The sequence below is a fragment of the Mauremys reevesii genome, linkage group 7 (assembly GCF_016161935.1).
Source record: "Mauremys reevesii isolate NIE-2019 linkage group 7, ASM1616193v1, whole genome shotgun sequence".
Classification (NCBI taxonomy): domain Eukaryota; kingdom Metazoa; phylum Chordata; order Testudines; family Geoemydidae; genus Mauremys; species Mauremys reevesii.
In genome coordinates, this window is record NC_052629.1 from 69,353,566 (window position 1) to 69,372,406 (window position 18,841).

At 43.5% G+C, this 18,841-nt stretch overlaps 1 protein-coding gene and 1 long non-coding RNA gene across 4 annotated transcripts in view; one reads left to right on the top strand and one right to left on the bottom strand.

Moving 5' to 3' along the window:
* The window catches only part of LOC120368624, a 29,097-nt gene extending 19,562 nt beyond the window's left edge, over nt 1–9,535 (top strand). For 2 of the 3 annotated variants that reach the window (XR_005582698.1, XR_005582697.1), the window contains exon 3: nt 8,698–9,535. This is a non-coding gene — a long non-coding RNA (uncharacterized LOC120368624). Of the gene's footprint in view, nt 1–886; nt 2,143–8,697 lie in introns of those variants that run through there. The other variant, XR_005582699.1, reaches the window with a different exon arrangement.
* TM9SF3 (transmembrane 9 superfamily member 3) overlaps nt 1–18,841 on the bottom strand; it is a 91,979-nt gene that overhangs the window by 6,584 nt on the left and 66,554 nt on the right. Inside the window, exons 10-14 of the mRNA XM_039480864.1 lie at nt 9,531–9,670; nt 4,332–4,400; nt 4,056–4,202; nt 3,495–3,578; nt 2,656–2,732 (exon numbers count right to left, since the gene is read on the bottom strand). Coding sequence (XP_039336798.1) covers nt 2,656–2,732; nt 3,495–3,578; nt 4,056–4,202; nt 4,332–4,400; nt 9,531–9,670 — 517 coding nt within the window. The remainder of the gene's footprint in view (nt 1–2,655; nt 2,733–3,494; nt 3,579–4,055; nt 4,203–4,331; nt 4,401–9,530; nt 9,671–18,841) is intronic.

Here is an 18,841-nt window from a genome sequence, read left to right on the forward strand (position 1 = left end):
TGCACTTCGTTAGCCGTGCTGGATATGAATTTAATGCACAAAATGGATTGTTGTCTGATTTTGAAGAAATATTTGGGTAGTAAAAACCTAGATATCTCCTTAATACTGTTTCAAATACTTTTTCACAGTAACAAGAAAGCATACAAAGATTTTCACTTTCCATTTTCTTTTAAAACATTTTAATTACAAAAACTGATGGACACACTCAGTTCCTGACATTAGACATTTTAATCAGTACCAGGCTGAACACTTGAAGAAGAAAAAAAATAGAGCTGAAAGGTATATAAAAGCCTACTAACGAAAAAATAGCTGAGAGACTGCCAGAACAGTGGGGGAACCTTGTAATGTGCCAAAGACTTGAAGAGGAAAGATGAGATTTCAGTCAGAAAAGCACTTAATTTAGAGTAGCCCACATTTCTTTTTCCTTGTAAATGTCATGAAATTACCTTCTTGGCTCTTTCTAAAGAGAAGAAAAAATATGCATGAAGCATAAGTGGTGGATATTGAATCTATTTGTGCCCTGAGCCTGCAAATCCTTATGGACATCGGTAACCCGTATGCAAGTGCTCCCTCTCGGAGCAAAGAAATATTTGCATGTGCAGGGAGCTGTAAAATAAGACTGTAGGCTTGCATGAATAAAGCCAGTCATATTGTGCAAAAATGGGAAAGAACCAATTTGCACTTTCAAAAACATGTGAGGGAAAGAACCAAAAAAGCCAACAGGTGAATATACTAAATTCACCAAGTGAACTTCCATACTACACTCTTATCCAAAGGTCTGCTCAAACAGCAGCTAACAAGCAGTGAAACCAAATGCATGAAAGAGCACTGTGTTCTTTGCTCGTTTGTAAATATTTGTAACATTTGCTTCCTCATTCCTTTCCAGAAAAAACAGGTCTCTTCTGCATTCTCTCCACTCCCAAGATACCCCTGGTACTGAGAGTTACTAGACTGAGCACTATGCGCCATCCCAGATGGTGCTGAGACCATCCATGAGTCCTTCACTGGATATTTGAGCCTGCTAAAAAGATGAGTGGAGGAAACCATCCCTCTTGATGCAAGACATTTGGACCACAGTCCTGTCCTGGGGTGGTGGAGAGAATGGACTCAGCACAGGGGCAATGTCAGCACCAGAGCCAAGGCTCACAGCTGCTTCTTTAGATGGTACTGCTGAGGGATTCTCTAGAAAATACCTCTGTGTCAGAGACACTGACAAATGATGGACCATGGGCCCTAGTGCACCTTTCCTTCTACCGACATGATTTTTGGGTGTGAAGAATGTTTTTTGTTTTTATGTTTTAAAGCCTTAGATGGAACTTTAGCTTATCCAGTGCTGGGAACACAGCTTCAGAAAGAGTGAACCTCTTGTGTGGAGAAACTGGCATAAATTTCTTAACCCCAGAGAACATATCAAAGGCTTACTGGCACCAAGGGATTTGGGGCTGTTGCTGTGTGGCTCCCTCTTACCAGAAAGTCCGTCAAGCACCATTCAGTTACCTCCTGTCAAGTGAAGTGCCCTATTGTATCTATGGCCCCAGAACTGTTTGAGTCTTGGACTACAATTCCTGGGAAGGGTGAAGACTCCTCTACCATGGTTAGCTCTAGTCCTCCTTTCTGTCTGTAAGAGCCATGGCTGGAGATGATGGCCTAGGCCAAAACAGATAACCTGGGTAATGTACTTCCTCATGGCTAATAGTAGTGACCAGCTACTAGCACTGTGTCCTTGCTGCATCACAGTGATTTAATTCTGATCTGTTGCATGCTACAGCCTTGGGATTAAAGTTTTTTACACTTTGGAATAGTATAGATTAATGACTTACCTAACTACCCTAAAACCCCCAAAACTACAGAAGAGTTTAGGTCTCGTGTGAGCTAGACTGCTACAAGCACTTGAAGCAGTTAAGTGGCAAAAAAAAAAAAAAGAAAAAAAGTGGTAGTCAGGAGCCATATCCCTTTTATAACCTTTGCATTACAGCATGAGGCTCACACATTTCACTGCTGGGTGACAATTCAAGGCAGAATCTTCCTTACTCAGTGCCTGCGCCGAAAATCCTTGTTGCCCATGTCCTCAGCCTAGTACTGGGAGAGTATGTCAGCAGTGAATAGAATGAGAAGTATTTGTTCAACTGACCACTCCTGAACTAAGGGCTTCCATTTTCAAATTTCAAAAATAAATAAATAAACTAATTAAAAAAAAAAAAGAGTTGAGAGTTTTAGGGCACAGTTTAAATGGATGCCTGGAAATCTAGCTCCTCCTCCAGGTGCTAAAGAAATAATCTCAAACTAAAACAGATAAAGGACTCTAGTTAATATGGAATTCATTGTGCAAATCTCAGGTGTGTTGGAAATTCAACCTCTGATTATAGTATTAATTTATTCTTTCAGCCCTGCAGAGTGATGTCTTTTGTTTTCTGCATAGCACATAGGAGATATGTCTTCACTTCTGAAAAAACAGTTCACGTAAACGTGGTTCTACTAGGCTGGTATAAAATGAAAAACCAAGCATATAAGCCAGAAATTGGACGATTATTTTCAAGGATAGTATGTTTTCTTTAATGATACATACAGAAGTAAAATTATTTACAAGGCATTTTGAAAATAGAGCTGTGAATTTATGATATATACATAGCAGATTTGAGTATATTCTGAACTTACCACACATTATCCCCAAGGCTGTGCTAAATACCGCCATGTAACCAAAGTAAAATGATGTTTGAAACAAGCCATACATTCTGAAAAGAAAAAAAAAAAAGAGAGAGAGAGAGAGAGAGAGAGAGGGAGATAGTAATTTATACCACAGGTATAGGTTCAAAAAAGGGCAACAAAAATTATTAGGGGTATGGAATGGCTTCTGTATGAGGAGAGATTAATAAGACTGGGATTTTTCAGCTTGGAATAGAGATGACTAAGGGGGGATATGATAGAGGACTATAAAATCATGACTGATGTGGAGAAAGTAAATAAGGAAGTGTTATTTACTCCTCCTCATAATACAAAAACTAGGGGTCACCAAATGAAATTAATTGGCACCAGGTTTAAAACAAACAAAAGGAAGTATTTCTTCACGCAACGCACAGTCAACCTATGAAACTCTTTGCCAGAGGATGTTGTGAAGGCCAAGACTATAACAGGGTTCAAAAAAGAACTAGATAAATTCATGGAGGATAGGTCCATCAATGGCCATTAGCCAGGATGGGCAGGGATGGTGTCCCTAGCCTCTGTTTGCCAGAAGCTGGGAATGGATCACTTGATGATCACCTGTTCTGTTCATTCCCTCTGAAGCATTTGGCATTGGCCACGTCGGAAGATAGGAAACTGGGCTAGACTGACCTTTGGTCTGACCCAGTATGGCTGCCCTTATGTTCTTAAGTCTTTTTTTTGTAGTTTCTCAATATACCAGTTACTCCAAAGTAAGCTTATTTTTAATTCTTTAGGTCAAATGTTTGATTTACTAAATGCTGATCTATGACATACAAGATACAATCACCACTTACTTTGTTTTGAAAAAGTAGTAGTAAAAGGAATACATGTAAACATAGATTGCAGTTGATGCAGCAGAAAGAAAGCTCGTCCATTGCCTGAAAAACACATACAAGTCTGTCACACCACCAGATATGGCCCAAACAAAATAAATTTCCCTGACAAAACATATGGTACAAGAGAAATCTGCAGCAGAAAAAAAATCTACTTGTCTAAACATGTTGTGCTTCATGCGAAAAGCAGGCTTCCAGGAAAACATTTGTCAGTAATATCAAATACTCATTAGCTTCTGTTTTTTAGGCTACACAGTTTGAGAGTGTGATCAACATGCTCTTACTACAAACGAATTTACCTCATCTACCTTTTTTCTGTTATCCTGGAACCAACATGGCTACAACAACACTGCAAACAATTCATACTCTAATGTCAGCCTTTGCTTGATACAGGGTGATTTTTAAAAAATCCACTTGTGTTTAGAGAAACTTTATTTCAATAGGGAAAGTCTCTTGCAAATCTGTATTATGATTCTGAGATAGTACATTATTAGGACATTTATGAACAAAAATGGTACTTACCACCTATAATCCTCTGCATTTAGCAGGAAGTACGTACATACAATGGTCACACAGACTGTCACAATGCAGAGGATAACCAGCACCAACATCATGAAGCCATAAACATAGTAGATCTTGTAAGCCCAGAATGAAGTGAAAATAAAATACCTAAGTAGAATTGAATGAAATAGGCAACTTTATTATATCGTAACTACACCTTTTTAGCAGTTTCAACTGATCGGGCATAATATATTTACTAGCAATAGCTAACTTAATTCCATGCAAAAAAACCCTCACATTTCAATGAAAATTGATCCAAAAGGGAGGATTCCACCTAGGCAAACAATAACAGCTGGTTCCATGAACCTGCAAAACAACAGAAATAGCAATCAATGTTGATATTAGATAAATGTATAGTTTTATATTTCATTAATAAAGATATCCAAAACAAATAGTAGAACACTTAATAAAACCCAAAAAAGACATATTAAAGGCATCCATTCGGACAAATTCTCTGCATCAGTCCCTCTAGACCTACCGTATTGAAAAAGAAAATAATCTTAGATTTTTAAAACACGTGAGAGACTCACGCCAGTCTTCATGCCTGATGGGAAGTCTACATGCTGAACACCATTCACTGAAGCTGGGCTTTGGGTCAGGCCCTAAGAGGACAAAGCACCCCAGCAGCGCCAAATGAAGTCAATGGGACCTCACTGCTTTTGAGCATATGACCACGTATTTAGGAGCCTGACTACCGCCTCCTGTGTTGTTGTTTTTTAAAAAAAATCTTACCCATAATACTTACCTATGTAACAAAGCCCCACAAAATCCCTATGATGTAATGTATGTAAAAATAATTCTGAAATGGAAAGTGCTATCTACCATCATTGTATGCAGTGTAGTTGTAGATGTGTAGGTCCTAGGACATTAGAGAGACAAGGTGGATGAGGTAATATCTTTTATTGGACCGACTTCTGCTGGTGGGACAAATCTTTCAGGTCTGGAAAAAGTACTCAAAGAGAGCATCACAGCTAAATGCAAGGTGAAAAAGATTGTTCAGCATAAATAGCACATATTCTAAGGCAGGGGTTCTCAGAACAATTTTTTTGGTGGCCTCAGAGTACAGTTACCAGCCCTTGCTGGTGGCTGCACTGACATTTTTTCCAAGCTCGAGCCCCGCCACCTGGGCTGAAGTCCAGAGCCAGAGTCCAGGGGATGAAACCTGAAGCCTGCTGAGCTTACACACTGGCTCCACATACCTGCAGAGGCACTGAGCCCATAGGAGGCTGCCTGGTGCAGGGAACTGATCCTCTGCTGGCGTGCCAGCAAACACCAAGGGCTTGGCTACACTTGAAAGTTGCAGCGCTGGGAGTTACAGCGCTGGTCGTACAGCTGTGTAGGGACAGCGCTGGTGTGTGGCCACACTCACAGCTACCAGCACTGGTGTGTGGCCACATTTGCAGCATTTGCAGCACTGTTGGGAGTGATGCATTATGGGCAGCTATCCCAGCGTTCAAGTGGCAGCAACGTGCTTTTCAAAAGAGGGGGGTGGGGTGTAGTGTGACAGGGAGCGGGGGGAGAGAGAGAGAGAGTGGATTTTTTGAGCCAACACTGTGTGTTTAGCTTCCTGCCTTGAAAAATCAGAAAATGTTCGCGACCCCTTAGTCTTAACTCTTAATTGCAAACAGCCTGCATCCAAACGGACTCCCCGCTGTCAAGCAAACACTCACTCCCTGCCTGCCTCATTATCTCATTTGATTGTTCACAGCCAGGTACAGATTGATCACAGCAAACAGGAGCTGTGTTATAAGCAGCTCCGGGATCAACGGAGCTCTGAGTTCACAACAAAACAAAGAGAGGCTGCATAACAAAACAAAGAGTAATTTATAAAAGCATTCTGGGATATCTGCTAATACCCTGGAGGCCAATAACAGCACTGGTGTGTGTCCACACTTGTCGAGCAGCGCTGGATCACCAGCGCTGCAATCGTTACACCCCAGCCAGACCAGGTGTACAGCCAGCGCTGCAGCCAGGGAGTTGCAGCGCTGGATGTGCCTTGCAGGTGTGGACAGTTACTAATTGCAGCACCGCTGCAACTTTCAAGTGTAGCCAAGCCCCAAGACAGTCAGGAGCAATAGCTGTGCACTGTAAGGAAGGGCCACTGCTTTGCCCCTCTCCCTCATCTCCACCCAGGAGACTGTTCTAGTGCAGAAAAATCCACTCCACAGAGAAATGTTGTTCTAAGGGACCATTCAAAGTAGAGTGCCCATTAACACCTCTTTTTGTCCTATGACTACAGGTGTTAACAGGCCACTCTACCTTGAATGGTCCCCTACAATATATGCTAACTACTTATGCTAAACAGTCTGTTCCACCTTGCATTTAGCTGTAAGGCTCCCTCAGGCCTTGGCTACACTGGCGCTTTACACCGCTGCAACTTTCTCACTCAGAGGTGTGAAAAAACACCCCCGAGCGCAGCAAGTTACAGCGCTGTAAAGCGCCAGTGTAAACCGTGCCCCAGCGCTGTAAGCTAATCCCCACGGGGGGGTGGAGAACCTGCAGCGCTGGGAGACCTCTCTCCCAGCGCTGGCGCCGCGACCACACCTGCACTTCAAAGCGCTGCTGCGGGAGCGCTCCCACGGCAGCGCTGTATGGCTGCAAGTGTTGCCATACAGGGCATCTCCACTACCAATGTTAAAGCACTGAGAGAGAAAGTTTCAGTGCTGTTAAGTGGCAGTGTAGACAAGGCCAAAGTACCTTTCACAGACTTGAAGAGTGGGTTGGGGTGCAGGAAGGGTGCGGGGTGCAGCAGGGGGTTCAGAGCAGGGGGTCGGGTGTAGGGTGTGTGGTAGGCGGCTCAGGGAAGGGGTTGGGGTGCAGGAGGGGTGCGGGGTGCAGTAGGGGGCTCAGGACAGGGGGTCAGGGTGCAGGGTACGGCGCGGGTCGGGGCACGGCAGGGGGTTCAGGGCAGTGGGTTGGGGTGCAGAAGGGGTGTGGCACGGGGTCAGGGTTCAGCAAGGGACTCAAGGCAGGGGGTTCGACTGCAGGAGGGACTCGGGGGGCGGGCTCTGGCCCGGAGCGCACTGGGGGCAGGGCAGGCTCTCTGCCTGTCTGCCCTGCCCCCGTGCCACTCTGGGAAGCAGCTGGAACATGGGGGAGAAGAGGCACAGGGGTGTGTGTGTTGCTATTGCTTCAGGCACCGCCCCTAGCATCTCCCATTGGCCGGGAACAGGGAACCGCAGCCAATGGGAGATGATGCCTGAAGCAACAGCAACACACCTCCCCCTGCGCCTCTCCTCCCCCACATTCCTTCTGCTTCCTGGAGCAGCACAGGGGCAGGGCAGGCAGGCAGGGAGCCTGCCCTGCCCCCGGTGTGCGTTGGGCCGGAGCCGCTCTAGGTAAACACTGGGGGAGGGCGAGGGGGGCCGCGAGGAACTCATGGGCCACAGAAAATAACCTCGCAGGTGAGACCCCTGCTCTAAGTGCTATCAGTGTAAGCTGTCTATATATTTGAGCAAGTCAGCTATAGGGGCACTTTTCATAATACAAGATAGTATTGTGGTTAAGGCACAAGAATAAGCATCAGACAATCTAATTTTATTTCCATCTCTGCCACAGATAAGTCTTGTGGCCATAGACAAATCACAGATTGTGTGCCTTTCCCCATCCCTAATATGAGAATACACCTTCTTCACAGGGGCATTGTGAGTCTTCATTCATTGTGTAGCACCATCTCAAGTATTAGTATTACACTAAAAAATGTGCTTCATTTTCAAGACTGTGGTAGCAAGTGCCGTATGTATATCAACAAAATTGAGAAATGTTGCACTGGAAGGGACCCTGAGAGGTCTTCTAGTCCATCTCCCCATGCTGATGTAAGATTGAGCATATCTAAGCATTACAGGGATTTATTTAACCTATTTTTATCTATAGACATACATATACATGTATATAGATATAATATTTAAGCGTGATTAATTTGAGTTAATTGCATGAGTTAACTGCGATTAATCGACAGTCCTAATACTTTCCTCATTAATAGCCTAAACTCATCATTTGACAGACCCTTACTGAAATATATATTTACTGCACCTACATTTAACAATGTAATTCATGTGTTTAAACCCAAACTTCCACAAAAGTCTTGCAAGAGACAGCGATCATGCATCTGTGCAACCAATATTTATGAGGAAAATATTTTACAAAGAAATAGTTATCTAGCTCAGAATTTTTGGAATTTTGTAATGCGATAGTGACTCTATGCCACAAGCTTATGAATAAAATTAATACTAAGTATCTCAGAGTAGCAGCCATGTTAGTCTGTATCCGCAAAAAGAACAGGAGTACTTGTGGCACCTTTGAGACTAACAAATTTATTTGAGCATAAGCCCACGAAAGCTTATGCTCAAATAAATTTGTTAGTCTCTAAGGTGCCACAAGTACTCCTGTTCTTTTTACTCAGTATCTGTAGATATTACTGTCACTTACCAGCGGTGACCCCTTCATATTACCCACACTGATACTGAATTTAACTAGAGAGGTAATTTAGTGATTTAATTTGCTGCTTCCTTCATTATTTATAGGGAGACTTGTCTAAGTCGATGGTCCCACAATTTTACCTTCATTAAAAAGTATCTTATTTCTTTTTCTCATCCTGATCCAGAAAAATCCATCAGCTCTCCAAGATATGGGCTGCAGTATAAATCAAACCTCACCTTCTCCACTGAGCAACAAACCATTAACTCAAGACACTGCATTTCCTGGAGATTGTGGGTGTAACACATTCCACCATCCCCTTCATTTTTACTACTCCACTCTTCTGAGAGGAATAAAATCAATAAAACCCATCCTTTGAGGATAGTTTTACCGGTATTTCCACAGCTTCTCTCCTCCTCACTAGATACAAGCTAACAGGGCAAGGAGATTGTATTCATGGTATGCATGCTACAAGCTAAAAAAGTCTATTTTTTGGAAATAAAGATGCCTTTATATTCACATAAAAAGAAATATTCATGAACAATATCAACTTAATGGCCTAGAGAAACCTCTTACCCAAAAAACACGTAGTGGCAATGCAAGCTGCCCCCAACAACATCCTCCAAATATCTCTCAGCCCTAACTGAGAGAAACCCACCTCCAAGGGTGAAGCTAGTTCAGTCTCCAGGGCCCATTCGGTCTTAAATCTGTCAAAGGTGCTAACTGAGGTGGAAACTTTGATTTCTGGGGAAACCTATCTACCTGGAATGGGAATGGTACCACAAACTAGTGACTTCAAGTTGAAAGTTTTTACCTTTATCCATCCAATCCCTTTAAAGAGATGCTTTAATGCAGAAACTTAAATCAGCTTCCTGAGAAGCTTTTTCTCGCACACATGCCTTGAACTAAATATAAATTTAAAAGCTACTCTAAAATTATTTTTGAGGTATTGGGATCATTCAAAATTCTAAACATTTTTATGTTTGAGTGAATACACAATATAGAAGCACTTCTCTTTACCATTTTTTCTCCGGTATCGGACGAGGCACAGCATTGACACGACAAGGAAAGTTGGGCTGGCCCGAGAGATTTCGGCCAAGAATTGTACCAACAAGGTTCAATGGAAGAATAACAAAGAAACAGATACAGCATACTGCCACCTGTAAATTCAATAAACAGGAGTATGAGATCACAGAAAAGAAAAGAAAGAGACATCTAAAGTAACAAGGCACAAGTGTGTATGTTGTACCAATGCTGAATCATACTCCTAGTTATAAAACGTTAGCCAACATCCAAACTACTTGTTTTGACTGTTGAGATGCAATATTTGTGGTTTTATTCCATGGCAAATCTAACAGAAGAAGGTGCTAAAAGAAAAATATACTCTAGTAAAATTGTATCCGTCTGAAAATATTAACCAGTTTCTGCTATGTTTGTAAAGAGTTTGGAACAAATTTATAGCAGTCTCTTCTATTTATAATGGTTAAAGTGAAGTTCACGTTGTACACTGAAAAACTGAAACCTGGACCCTTTATTCTGCTTCGCTGTATCAGAATTCAGTGTCAGAAAACTTCTCTGATTACAAAAAGTTAACTACACTAACTCTGAATAGATATTACCTAGCTGATAACTAGCCACATTTAAAATAGTTAAATTTAAAATCTGCTTACAATATTCTGGATCTGTAAAGGTCTTCCAAAAAAGCCAAAACCACAATGTTGAAGCCATATCACACTGTTCAAATTGACACTTGGGACCAGATTTTCTGAACTATACATACAAATGGTCAGACAGGTAACTGATTTGCACGTTCAGTTACCCACTTTACAAACAAAAAATACATATACAAATTAGTGTACAATTGCATATGCACAGAGAAGAAAAATCATGCCCTTTATTCTGCCCCATTCCAATGAAGTGTGCCTCAGAAGATTTTAGAGTGAACCATCTTAAGTTCTGTATACAACAAGCAATTTTTTTTCTGCTCATGAAAGGAAAGGGCATTTGTAATAATAATAATAATAATAAAAATAAAAAGGAATTATAAATGCTCAGCAAGATGTTCCCTAATCATGTAACTCTTGAATATAAAAAACTATGAAACTACTTGGAAATATTAAATTACTCAATAACATTCTCAGATACCATACTTCTAAGTAAAAATAGAATGGTTACTCGCAGTATAATAACTGTGGTTCTTCAAGAGGTTGTCAGTGTGACTCTCACTGTAGATGCATGTGCACAAGATCGGATTTCTTTGTTTGAATAGCCATGTCTGTTGAGGCCGTGCATGCACCCATGCTCTCTCATGTTTGGACATAAAAGATGGGGTAACCATGTCCTTCCTCAGTTCCCTTGCAATTCAAAGCCTGTGGTAGCTGAGAACTCCAAACAGCAGGGATTGGGTGGGGGGTGTTGTGGGATCCTGTAGCGGAGTGTGGCAGAGCCCCCCGTGGCTCCTGCCTCTGCGAGGTCCACAAAGTCACTCTGAGACCCTGCGGTCAGTAACCACAGGTGCAGTTTATTTACACACTTGTTCCCATCACCATTTCACCATGTACAGTTGGCCCTTCACGATTTGGAGACAGGAGGGAGGGAAGAGCTACCTCCCTGCTTCCACTCCCTGCCTTTTCCCCTTCTTTCTGCTCTTCCCCTGGCTTCCTTCCCCTGAGGCTTTTATACAGCCCCAGGCTAATTAGGTGGCAGCTCTCTCTGCTTCCCCAATTAGGGACAGGTTATCTCCAGCCAGCTCTAATTTCTTCCCCTAAATGGGAGCTGGCGTGACAGAGGGCTAAATCAGCAACCCTTTGCCCAGCACCCTGTCACAGATCCCCACTGATGACATCTTAAAGAACGATCACCCTACGCTAACTGGTTCTTTGAGTATGTGTCAGCGTAGATCCCACTGCAGCTGACTGGCAAGTGGTATCCCCTCGAACACTGGGAAATGAGCTGTTTCACCGTTTGACTAATCCAGCAGAAGTACTGCTCTCCTGAACTTGGCACCTGACCTAGCAGCTAAGTCCAAGACACAGAGTTTGACAAAGGTCAGCGGGTAACTCCACCTCGAAGATCTCGGACACTAGCACATGTCTGAAGAGATCACTTGACCTCTAGTGGAGTGAGTGAGACTTGCTGTTCAGTTGGAGATGCAATAGCTTGACCTTTAGAACTCAGAGCCAGAAATAGACTGGGCAACAGTGTAAATGGCTTACTCCTGTCAATATATTAAAACAAAGTCCTGCACACAATTTCTTTTCTCTGAGTGCCAGTGTGGCTATAAGGAAGCAGATTGGTAAAATAGTAAATTGGTTCAGATGAAAATCTGAGACCTGGGAAATCAGTTTTGGATGAGGTCTTGGGACCACCTTTGTCTTATATAGGGGAGGTTCGGTCACAAGTGCCTAAAGATCTTCTGGCCAAAGTGATAGCACATTCCAGACTCGCTGCTGTCTCCCACTGTCACCTGTCTCTGATCAGCCAGTCATCTAAGTGATAGATGTGAATGTCTTGTATTCTAAGATGGACCACTACCACCACTAGGCATTTCGTGAAGACACGCGATGCTGTAGAGAGGCCAAATGGCAGTATCTTGTACTAGCAATGACCCAATCACACTGTGAATTTCAGGCACCACCTGTGGGCCAGATAGATGGCTATGCAGAAAGTTGCACCTTATAAGTTGAGAGCCCTTAAGCAGTCTTGAATCTGAAGAGATGGAACGATAGAGGCAAGAGTCACCATCCTGGATCTGAGGCAGCCTATGTATTTGTTTGTCTCAGGGTCTAGGATAGGACAGATCACCTTTCTTTGGGATAAAGTAGTACTGCAAACAGAAGTCTTTTCCCCCCGTATTATTCTGGAAACTCTTCTACAGCTCCTAGATGAAGCAACAAGGCCACTTTCTGTAACAGGCTCTCATGAAAATGGCCCCTGAAAAGGGAATGGGAAGGGGGTTGAGAAAGGTAGGCTGTGGAAGTAGATGGGATAGCCAGGGGTAACTATATCAGCACCCATTCGCCCAAGGTGATATTGGACCAACTGGACCTGTGGACCAAGGCAAGATGGCTCCTGATTATCTCTGATGTGGCTCCTGACACTTCCATTAAATCGGCTAACTGGGTGGCATATGGGACAGAGGAGGCAGAAGAGGTGCCCTCTGGTACTGTGGTCTTTTCCACTATGGCTAATCTGTCCGTCTGCCTGGGAGTAAGGGTAAGCCAGCTGCCTTTGCTGGGGCTGATATTTGTAGGGGCTCCCATAAGGGGTTAGTGTATAAATCTCTAGTGACCTCAAGGTAGCCCTTGAGTCTTAAGGAGTGTAGCACTTTGTCAGCCCTTGTATTGGATCTCCATCCACTTGAGTGGGAGGCGCTGGGTGATATCTTGGAACTCTCAGTAGCCCAGTGGCTAATAGCCTGATGCTCATTTCATGGTCGCAGCCATGTCAGAAGCACCCATGACTGCCTGCGGACTCTTCTGGTAACCATCTGGCCTTCTTTAATAATCTTCCTTATCTCTTTCATCATGTTATGTAGAACAGAACAGGGTCACCCTGCTCTATGTTATGAAATTATACTTGGCAAGCATTGCCTGATAGCCACCCAGAGTTGCAGCGAAACCGAAAAGAGTAGGTTTTGTGCCTGAAAAGTTCTAACTTCTGGGGTCAATGTCCCCAGGTGTGCCTCTTGTTGATTTCAACTTCTCCTTCACTGCTACAGCTACTAAAGAAGCTGGGCTCAGGAGGGAATAAAGTTTTCAAAATTCTTCAGGGACACTTGAGTGTTCTGCCACCCATTTGGACAAGGACTAGTGCTGGCCACAGACTCCTGGCCAGCTCTAATATGGTCTCATTAATAGGGAGGGCAATCCTGGCTGGGGCTGATGGGGTCAGGATACCATACATTTGAGAGCTCTCCTACATAACCATCTCTATGTCCAGGGTCTTCACAAGGCAAACCAGGTGAGCCTGAAAGGGCTTAAAATAGTCACCTGCCAAGGCAGGGGTTGGTGCAGCTGCCTCATCAAGCGATAACTATTCTTTTGTTGGAAATTGGGGGTGTTCTTCTGCTACTCCTAGCTCTTGAGTGGTCAGTGGCCTAGGTAATGACATCACCAGGGAGCCTGATCTCTTCCTGGATCAGCAGGAAGATCTGCTTTGGGATACTTGAGATAATGGTCCCTGGTGAGACTAGTATGGCCAGCTTGGCACATTAAATGGTACTGGCCCAGATGTGGTGGTCAGCCCATTGCTATTCAGAATTCCGCTGCGTCAGCATCTTGTGAGAGAGGAATGCTCAGTACCAGCTCTCAGGTTGCTCTTATAAAAAGGTAGAGGAAAGGCATCCCTGCTCAACATCCGGGAGAAGGCGTGACCAAAGAATAGTACTTTTTGAATGGTGGTGACATGTGGCAATATGCCTGGCAATATGCTGAAGAAGTCTCTGTAAAGAATCTAGGTGAATCCATAAAGACGTAGACTGAGCCTGTAATTGGCACAGTGGTCAGTGCTGGTGTCTTTGCTGGTGCTGGTTTGCAGAACATCATTTCTACTTCAGTAGAAGACTTTAGGCACTCTCTTTGGAGAGTGCTGTTCCTCCTTCTCCTTCAGGATTGTTTGTCCCAGCACTGGGAGCCACGTCTGAGCTCCATTTGGTTGAGACTTTTGGTCTCACCCTTACGTTGGGGCACCAGTTCTGGCCCCAATGCTGAAGCTGTCAATGCTGGGAGTGCTGATGTTGAGATTAGTGCCATATCAGCAGACACTAGTGTAGTGACAGAAGTCTCTGGTCCCTGTGCTGAGGCTGTCAGTGTCAACGTAGCTAATGCACAATTGGATGGTGTTTTCTTTCCTGCCATTGCTTGACATTGGAGTTTGCCGTCTGCCCAAGCAGCACTTGCTGAAGATGACCCTTCTTGCTCTTTGGAGGCAGTAGTCTCCTCCAGATCCAAGGTAGCATGCACTGATTATTCAAGCAGATGCAATTTCAGCTATGCAACTCTTGACTTCCACTCCTTGAGAAGGATTTACATACCATACACAATGGGAATGCAACTCTCCTCCAAACAGTGACTAAGCCCACTGACTGGGTGAGAAGGCCATCATAGGTCAGGTAGGATTTAAACCCATAGGATTTGGAGTCTGGCATAGCAGCAGGCACACGGTACCTATCCATGCTATATATAGAGTCTTTTTTAGGAACATCCAAATTAAAGAAAAGAACAGACGTGGGGGTGAAGATACATTTCTCCCCCAAAAGTCTGGAAATGGATGCGTTTTTAAGATCAATAGCAGTAGTGGGTCAGACACTCGCTGGATTCTGCCTCCCTGTCATGGGTGGAGAGAGTGAACTGAGCAATGCAGCTGCTCCATCCTTTATGCCCTTGCACAGGAGCACAAGGCAGCATGGGGAGCATGTGGAGCCATAACGGATGCAGCTAGCCAAGAAAATAAACAAACTGGTCTTGCACACATGCTCACCTACAGTGGATGGACAGTGACACACACTTGAACAGCAGCTACTTTGCTTAGCTATCACTTTAACAGTAAGTGATTTTGCAGGTATACAGTGATATGCTTCTGAATGATCTGATATCAGAATTAGGCCTTAAAAATTAATTCAAGCAAAGTATGTTTTATTACAGACAGCTAAGGGAAATTCAAAGGACAATTTTAACCAATACTTCAAAAAAATGTATACTTTACTGTAACTGCAAATCCTGCTTTCCAGATAGAAAACTCAATACTGACTAAAAATCTAGACAAATTATTTCTATTTAAAACACCCTAGTTAGTTCAATTTCTTAATTTTACTTTTATTGCTGTCTTTCTTCAACTAAAAATATCCACTCTTTAAACGTCAGCATTTTGACTTATTCTCCTGGCTTCAGTTGCCATAGGAGAGATCTTATGTAACAACAGCCTGCTTTATTTGTAATTTTTTTTTTTTTTAGGGGGAATTCACTATTATATTGCCCTTGACTAAATGTGTACCATTTAATTTTTCATACTTGAAAAGAAACATTGTCAAGAGGGACATAAATTATGTACTAGCTCCACAGGCTTCACATTTTCTAACAACTGTAGCTTAAACTTCATTCAAAGGTGATAATTAAAATTTTTATGAGCATATCAAATATTAAATTGCCCCGGCAGGTTGTGTTGTCCTGAAAGCCGAATGCAGAAGGGATGAATGTAATAAAAACTGTCTCTGAAGAAAAAGAGGCTTGATCTCTCCTGTCAGATACCAATGCTTCACACCAGCGATCACGTGTCTCTCCCCCCATGAGGGAGGGTATGTAGAGGATACAGATTTTTTTTTTTTTTTACAGCAATGCAAGTTCACACACTTAAAATCTGGACAAATGAAAAGTTAATATACAGAACACTAAGAGTCAGTGGCACAAAAACTAAAATGTTTAGCATATAAATAATATCGTTACCTGGAATCCTGCCTCGATCACAACTTGACCCGCTAAAAGTTGAGCTAAAAGTGTTACATCAGATACACATTGGTAGTAAGTTGGATTTTCAAACTGAGTTAAGACCAGACCTGCATAATTTTACTCATTATTTGTTTTGCGGGACCATCTTGGAGCTTGAGACATGGACCAGGATCCCATTGTGCTAGGTGCTGTACAAACCCATATCAAAGATGAAGAGTTTAAAATCTAAGCAGTTCAGAGTACTTAAGGGTATTACACAAGCTGTATCAGGATAAAATTGAGCAAAAGAAATCTAAGTTACATGTTATTACATACAAATAACTACCTTAAAAGAACATTAAGGTTGCAATGTAAAGCACTCAGAAGCTAGCCCCCTTTTATGTAAGCATTATGATTCAGTCTTTAATTACATGATCACACACTATTTTTTGCAAAGGACCCCTGGTTCATTCAGTGCACAGGATGGACACGGCTCAGTGAATAATACCACATGCGGCTGTGGCCAAAGTAACTCATGAGGGGACTTGGGCACCATTCACAAAACCACAGGTGGTGGTGGCTAGCAAACCAAAAATACCAATTCTTTACAGCTCTAGTTGCGAGTGCTTCATACATCTGTAAACCAGACTTCAGATGCCTCCAGTTGGGCGCTCTGAAAATGAGAATACAGTGGCTGTGAGGATCGAATTCATGTGACTTGCCCAGCAAGACACAGGAATTGTGTAGTAGAGGCAGGGATAGAATCCTGTTCTTCAGGGTAGCATTCAGCTACCTAAACCACACGACCATCCTCTTCCTGTAATCCCTTCCTTCATTCACTACATAATTTCCAACTTCTGCAACAAGTGAAGCAGAGGTCCTACAAATAACAGCCTCATTCACTACACAACCCTGATTCATAATATAGTATGTGACCATACTATCATACTACCATCATACATGGAACATATAGTATGTGGTCATATAATTAAAAACGATCATAATGTAATACATCCATACAAGGGGCCAAATTAAGGTTGTATAGGCACTTTTAATTCTGGCACTTCCTAACCCCTAAGAGCTTGACACTGCACCCTTAATGTTCTTTTAATGTTGTTTTTTGGATGTAATTTCCTAGGTTTTTAAAAAGCAAACAAAGCAGAAATCCCCTAATGTGGAATTATACTGATACCGACATGGAACATCAACATGGAACATCAATTTTAGATCCACAGCACAAACATCTGCCACTTGAGCTAATATTAACTGAGTGAAGGGCTGGCTCTGGCTTTTTTGCCACCCCAAGCAAAAAAAAAAAAAAAAAGAGGGGCAGGGCCACCAGAGCAGCAAAACAGGGGGGGTAAAAATGGTGCGACTGAAGCGGCGAAGCAGCAAAGCGGGGGGGGGTGTGGGTGTGGGTGTGGAACACCGCATGGCTGGAGTGGCAAAACGGGGAAGAGAGACACGGTGTGGCTAGAGCGGCAAAGCCAGGGGAGGGGGGACACGGCGCGGCTGGCTGGAGCGGCAAAGCTGGGGGGGGCGGGGGGGACAACACAAAAACGGTGCAGCTGGAGCAGCAAAGTGGGAGGGGGCAAGGGGGGGGAAACAACGGCACGGCCGGCAAAGCAGGGGAAAAACAAAACAAAAAACCCTACAGGGCAGCCAGAGCCAGGGGACTCCCTGTGCTGCAGAGTGCGCGCCCGGTCTAATGCGGGGGAAGGAGAGGGAGCGGGGGGGAGAGAGAGAAGGGGGGTGGCCAGCGCTTCAGCGGGGCACTCACCACGCGGCCCCGACCGCCACGCCGCCAGCCGGGAGGGCTCCGCTCCCCTCCTCCGTGCCGCCGCCGCCCCCTACAGGGCAGCTGGATCAGCGAACAAAAAAAATAAAATAAAAATAAAGCGGCGTGCCGCCCTAGCTTTGGGCAGAATGCCACCCTGTAGAATCTGCCGCCCCAAGCACGAGCTTGCTCAGCTGGTGCCTGGAGACGGCCCTGACTGAGTGCAGTAGTAGGTTGTCATCCTGTATGTGAAACCACCATTAAAGGAAAAAACACTCTGCAATTGAGTTTCAGTTATTTGCTGATAGCAAAGGAACTGAGACTCCAGAATACTGGGGTCTATTCCAGATGCTTGGGGCGTGTACTTTAGTGGTTACAGTCCTTTCTGCCTCTAGTCCCACCAGCCTGTCCTCATCCCAATCCCTTCTATAAGGGAAAGTTCATAGTAATCCTGAAAAATACAATTCTCCATGTCAAAATATTTTGCTCTGAACATCTGTGGTTCTGCCCTATGTCAGCCCTTGTTAAGAATCTCTTACACAAGAAACCTGTTGGTAAATTTATTCACCAACCCTATCCCATCTATAAGAAGCAAGGGAAAAAACAACGGCAGTGACAACTATGCAATTTCCCACAACAGAAGTAGCTCAACTTTATATTTCAAGAGGTATTTCCTGACCAAAATACAAGTTATTCATAAGCAGGAGGACAGATCTATTAAACAAATCAATAGGAAATAAATGTATTAACACAAGATCATTTTACCAGAAATGTAAGACCAACACAGATAGAGAAAAGGACCAGACCAGACCCAATGTCTTTCCATGAAAATAAAACAGACGTGTATATGATGTGACTGTTTGGCGCATGAGTGCACAGGAAGATTACGAGGTAAGTCAAAGTATCTTACAGCATCAAGAGAATCCCAGATCCTCTCGAAGTACAATAAAAAAATTAAGAAGATTGAAAAATAAAAACGTAGGCTCTGAAAAGGCAGAGTCACAGTAACATCCCCCATTGTTACTGCTACAAACATAGACCAGAGGAGGGCAAACTAACTACCCCTTCCCTGAGCCCCCTAACCCTCTGCCTTGAGCCACCTGCCGCATCCCTCCTGCATCCCAACCCCC